Source organism: Gekko japonicus, unplaced genomic scaffold (genome assembly GCF_001447785.1).
Source record: "Gekko japonicus isolate JY-2015 unplaced genomic scaffold, Gekko_japonicus_V1.1 scaffold953, whole genome shotgun sequence".
In the NCBI taxonomy this organism is placed as follows: Eukaryota; Metazoa; Chordata; class Lepidosauria; order Squamata; family Gekkonidae; genus Gekko; species Gekko japonicus.
In genome coordinates this window covers 156,476-162,767 of record NW_015161979.1, presented here as the reverse complement: position 1 = coordinate 162,767, position 6,292 = coordinate 156,476, and the positions used below count along the sequence as shown (strand labels likewise).

The window sequence follows — 6,292 nt, the reverse complement described above, 5'->3', positions numbered from 1 at the left end:
TAGTAACACAATCTTTATATTTGTGTGTGTGTGTGTGTGTATAACCTGTAAGCCACCCTGAGCCTGCCCAGGTGGGGAGGGCAGGATACAAATTAAATAAATAAATAAATAAAAATAATAACTTATTTTGTTACCTTGGCCCTCATATATCACAGCCATATCTTGGGCTGAGTCTCCCCCCCCCCTCGGTTTATGCTCAAGTGCAACATGGCTGGTAGTGCAAATTGGTTTGGGGGTTGAACCCAGAGCATGTTATGCCGGTGTGTGTGTGTGTGTGGGAATTGCACCCACAAATGGCAGAGGGTTACACCCATCTGAAGCTCAGGTCCATTTCAAATTCCTCTTCATTTTTCCTCCTGGAGGACTGAGTGGCCAGCTAGCAATTAAAAGGTTATGAAGAGTAGGGAGGATTCTTTTAAAAAACATTCCTTTCCTTGAAACTACATTAGGTTCTGGATCTTAGCCTGGGTTGGTGTCTCATTTCAAGCAAACAACCTGCAGCAGCACGGACAGAGGCAATCCTTATTACTTTCTGCGGCAAAAAAAAGGAGCCGGCAAAAATCTCCCTCTCGCACAGGAAAGCTGTCTGTGCGCCACAGAATTTATCTGGAATCTCTGTCTTTGTGTGCTTTGTAGAAGCAGGTTGAGGTTCTTGTAAAAAGGCAGCTGGGGAGGGCGGACTCCTGGGTTCCCTCCCTGTAGGTCTGGTGATGTCTTGGGGGATGGGGGGTGGGATTAGCTATCACAGAGCATTAATGCATTGCCTACACAAACATTAATAAACATGCACACACATATTGTGCCCTATGTATTAGCCAAATTAGGGCAGGATAGGGATCCCTCATCTTTTAGAAGGTTCAGTGCCCTTTGCAGGCATCAGTCCAGGAATTCTAGCCACCGCCCCACATGATAGGCCACTTACAATCTGCCAATTTCAAAAAGGGGAGCAAGTGGATTGTGGCTTGCCGAGGGCCACCTAGCAAGTTTGTGGCAGAGGAGAAGAGATCAAAAGGAGGGTTTTGGTCCCAAGCTCCTGCCCAAAGCACGGAGGAATTGCACTCTGTATATGCTCTGATGCATTGTGGCTGGAACAGCAAAGAGGTTTTAGGGACTGAACCCAGGGCAAATCATGCCTGGGGCAGTTCTGAAAAACAAACAGGAGATCAATGGGCCTGAAATGACCGGCCCCTTTAAAGGCATGCAATTCATGGTAGAGGTGACCTTTGCACCAGGGACTTCCTGTCTGATGCTGATTTTAGAGAACACGATACAAAGGTCCTTCTTTAAATACAAGGAGTATTGAGGAGCATATCTTAGATCATTTGCCTGGGATCCCCACCTTTTGACTTGATCCCCAACATAGAGGCAGGGAGTTGGCTGTTAAGATTAGATTTGGTGAGTCCAAGAATCTTTTTGGAGTATGAATTGTCAAGGGTCAAACCTCCCTTCATCAGATACAAGTTGGAATGAAGATCCCTGGATCTTTATATCCCAGTCAGAAGGTGTGTGGGGGGGTGTTCCAAGGGAAGAACTCAGAATGCTAGTGGGAAATGTTTGGGGGCAGAAAAAGTAGCATCTGCAGTGAGATAAGAATCCTGTGTCCCTTAGAAGCAGCAGATCTGGATGGAGGATTACATAATCATCTATGGATTAAGAAATCAATTTGAAAAAATACAAGGCAACATACAAGTCATATAACTAGAGACAGCTCACTCAGAATATGGGAGACAACAAGAAGAATAGTCAGTCCTTCAATACTGCTAGTAATGTCACCAATAGATGTATATTATGACAAGCAAGCTTGTGAGGGGAAACAATGATTTTATAATTTATGGAGATACGATAAATTCTCAAGGAGAAATTAAATCTTGGCAAAAAATCAAGAAAGAAGGAAAGAAAATACAATGGCTAATCTATTTTCAGCTAGCTTCCAGACTTAAGAAATACGTTTACGCAGAAAGAGGTGGAATAGACCTCACTGAATTTGAAAAGATAATTCCACAATCAAAATCCTACAATCCTACAAAGATAATCCTACAATCAAAAGGTTTGGAGGAATTTATAAACTCCTACTCCAATATGACACAGAGACAGAACAAGTTAAAACATGTACAGTCAAATGGATGCAGAACTTTGGTGAAGAAATACAGTTTCAGTGCTGGGAAGAATTATGGACAAAAAACATAAAAATTACAGCCTGTCAAAGCACTAAGAGAAAATTAGTACAAAATTAGGGTAAAATACTACTGGTATTTTACCCCAGAAAACATTGAAAAGATGGACAAAAACTATAAAGGGACTTGCTGGAAATGTAAAGAGATGGATGGAACTTTTTATCATATGTGGTGGACTTGTAAAAAGATGATGATATACTGGAAAGAAATACTTGCTGAAATTCAGAAAATCTTAAAAATTAAATTTCCAATGAAACCCAATTTTATTTTACTGGGAATCTTACCAGAAAACACTTCACAAGAAAGAACTTAACAATATTTATTTAGATATATGCTTACAGTTGCTCAAGTAATGGTGGCTAGAGTAACGCTAGCAATAAAATGGAAAACGGAAGAGAGTCCAACTATAGAGACCTGGAAAGACAAACTAGCTGTGTGCTGTAATGGCAAAATTAGCGAGTTATGTAAACAAAATACCAACCAGAGAATTCCAGGAGAAATGGAAAGCCTACGATTACGGACATAACTGAGGAATTAGACATAATTTATGAAGATGTATGCATAAATGTCTATATAAGGCCTGAACTATTTTGCGCAGTTAGACAACTGGGGAAATGTGGGAAACATGCTTATTTTTCAGTATATATTTAATATCTCTTAGCTGAAAGTTTGTTATTCTCTCAATATAGTTTGTATGAACTAGACTTAAATGCCTACGTATGATGTTATGTCAGAGCCTGCTTCGGTGGGGAGGGTGGGGTACAAATCAAATACATTTTTAAAAATTCAATGTTCGGAAATTACCGTATCTATTTTATCAGTATTGGAATTTTTATATTATTAGTTTTAACCTACAACAAGCCTTTACTTATATGGTGTATAGGTGGAATAGATTTAAAGTATTTTTATTTTTTATTTAACTGTTTTTCATACTCCCTTGTCGATTATAGAATCATAGGATCACAGAGTTGGAAGGGGCCATGTAGACCATCTAGTCCAGCCCCCTGCTCAGTGCAGGATCAGCCTTGGCCCTAGAGCATCCCTGACAAAGGTTCGTCCAGACGCTGCTTGAAGACTGCCTGTGAGGGGAAGCTCACCACCTCCCTAGGCAGCTGGTTCCACTGTTGCACAACTCTGACTGTCAAAATGTTTTTCCTAATATCCAGCTGATACCTTCCCTCCTTGAATTTAAACCCATTATTTTGAGTCCTATCCTCTGCTGCCAATAGGAACAGCTCCCTGCCCTCCTCCAAGTGACAGCCCTTCAAATACTCCGAGAGCAATCCTGTCCAGTGTCCCCTCGAAGCTGAGTTAGTGTGAGCTAGCGCAGTGTTTTAGCCTCCAGCTCACACATTTTTGTCTTAGCTCAGGAAGGAGGGCTCCAGAGCAAACTAATTTATGCAGTAGCCAAATCGCTTGCTCACAACTTTAATGCCAGTAGCTCACAAAGTAGGATTTTTGCTCACAAGACTTCACAGCTTAGAGGGAACATTGATTCCTGTCCCCCCCTCAACCTCCTCTTCTCCAGACTAAACATTCCCAAGTCCCTCAGCCTTTCCTCACAGGGCTTGATCTCGTCATTCTGTCCACATCCCTTTTGAAGTGAGGCCTCCAGAACTGCAGGCAATACTCCAGGTGTGGCCTGACCAATGCAGTGTACAGCGGGTCTATGACATCTTGAACAAGTGAATGAACTAGAGATGGTATGGCTGGTGTTGTTAGGTCTGGTGATTGTGCTGTCAGGGTGAATATGGGGACAGAGCTGGCATCTTGGTTTGTTGCAGGCCCTGGTGAACACTCTGAACTGATCGTGTGCATGCACACGCAAGCTAATACCTCGAATGAAACTGTGTTGGTCTTAAAGGTGGCACTGGACTCACACTTTGTTCTCCCTTTTTGTTTTTGCAAAAAAACTCCTGGTCTTTCACGGTCATGATGTTGAAAAAAGCACCGGTAGTGCTGCTTTGCCTTGCTCCTTGCTCCTCCTGCCTTTGCATTCTGCAGCTCAGCAATTCCCATTTGGCCGAATCATTCCTGTCTAAAACTTCATTTGGTTTCAATGAAGGAACTCTGTATAATGTTGCGCTGCCGCCGATCTGGCTTTTGTAATGCTTGTCTGCTCCAAAACACTTTTTCCTTTCGGTGCTGCAAAGTGTTTCCCCAGCCCTCACACTAGGGTTGCCATCCTCCAGGCGGGACCTGGAGTTACAACTGATCTGCAGACTACAAAGGTCAGTTCCCTGCTAAGCCCCCTCCCCAGATTCCATCCGCCCAAGACTGTGGGCCCCCCCAATTGCCAGGACTTTCTCAAATTGGAATTGGCAACCCCCACCTCTCGCACACACTGACCCTGTGCCCTTGGAGGACCTGAGGACCTTCCCCAGCAAGGAGCTTGTGAGTCCCCAGCTCAAATTACCTGGCTGGAATCTCTGCGCCCATCCTGGATCTAGAAATAACAACTTGACCTTCGGGGCCAAGAAGTAATTTGAGGTTGAGGCAGGAGTGCGGCAAAGATGGAGGAGCCAGCCATACCAGGTGCCAGTGGTCAGCACAGCACACAGGGCCAAAAAGAAGCCAAGCCGAACTCTTAAATCCAAAGAAGCCCTGCGTTCGGGTTTGCTGTGGGAGGGGAGGAAATTATTTGCAAACGGAAGGGTTGGGATGAAGAGGCCCCCTGTCTGAAAACTGGCACGAAATGAATAGCAGCCGTTGTAAGGTAAACGTAAAGGTTCCCTTGCTCGAAAGCCAGTCGAGTCCATCTCCGTTTCAAAGCCGAAGAGCCAGCGCTGTCCGAAGATGTTTCCGTGGTCATGTGGCTGGCATGACTAAACACCAAGGCGCACGGAACGCTGTTACCTTCCCACCGAAGTGGTACCTATTTATCTACTTGCAATTTCTTGCTTTCGAACTGCTAGGTTGGCAGGAGCTAGAACTAGAGACGGGAGCTCACTCTGTCATGCGGCAACCTGGGTCTCGAACTGCTGAACTATTGACCTTCCACAGCCTGCAGTTCAGCGTCTTAACCACTTGAGCCACCGCAGCTCCTAGCAGCCGTTGTAGGGGACTAGTTTTAGGGAACTTGGCTCTCCTGTGGCAGAAGTCCTTCCCAAGAACCTTTATTGTGTCACCAGCTCCTGATGCTGAAGGGTAGCCTGCTGCTGAAGATGGAGGTTCCAAAGCTACTGGGGCAGATCATAGACATGTCCACGGTCAGTTGGTCTTATTTCTTAAACAAGAAGCCCCCTTTGAGACCAATTCACCCTGGACACGTCTAAGATCTGCCCCAATAGCTTTAGAACCTCCATCTTCAGCAGCAGGCTACCCTTCAGCATCAGGAGCTGGTGACAAAGCGAGGGGTTAACGGTCATGTCCATTCCCCCCCTTCTTAAATTTTATTTTTGAAAGTCATGTATTATCCATTTTAATATCACTACTCAAATTCAAATCGCAAAACCATATTCAGTTTCAAAATCAGCTGAAACACACTGATTTCTAACTAACAAACCACACTATTGTATGCATTACTCTACCACTAAATCCAATTATCTTCCGTGTACTCTATATTCCCAAAAAGTCACAGAGTATCATAAACTTTCAATAGCCATTCTTTTTTCATTAGGAAGTATCTGGGTCTTCCAGTGTTCAGTGCACCCAGCGTTCAGTGCTAACATGCTTCATTTCCGAGTTTCCATTCACTGGAGAAGAAGGGGTGGGGGATATTAAAATATCTGTATGAAATAGGCACCTGGATCAGATTCAGGCGGGTAGCCCTGTCGGTCTGAAGCAGCAGAACAAAGTTCCTTTAAAATATGTTTGCTTTCATGCTTTCTTTTTCTGCTCCCGAAGCAACTTCTGATCAGGAGGAATGGCTTGAAAACACCCCCTAAAGATGCAATCGTCCCAGCAATTTTAGCAAGAGCCCTCATTGCAGAAGGGTGCCGGGGGGTGGTGGTCCGGTAGGGTCCCCGAGTGTGACGCAAACGCGGCTGGGGATGCTCCGGGTGGCCCCGAAAGCCCGCTCCCTCCACGTTTGGCGCGCGGCTGGCAGATGGCGCTGGGGAGGCGGACGCCAACCAGGTTCTTGCCGGCGCCTCTCCGCCCGGGGAGGGCCGCTCCCT

The 6,292-nt window shown here is 45.0% G+C and overlaps 1 protein-coding gene across 1 annotated transcript in view; it reads left to right on the top strand.

Annotated features, from left to right (window-relative positions):
• The first annotated feature begins 5,311 nt into the window (after positions 1-5,311).
• ANO8 (anoctamin 8) overlaps positions 5,312-6,292 on the top strand; it is a 52,807-nt gene continuing 51,826 nt past the window's right edge. Inside the window, exons 1-2 of the mRNA XM_015429756.1 lie at positions 5,312-5,383; positions 6,021-6,130. Of these exons, the coding sequence (XP_015285242.1) occupies positions 5,312-5,383; positions 6,021-6,130 (182 nt within the window). The remainder of the gene's footprint in view (positions 5,384-6,020; positions 6,131-6,292) is intronic.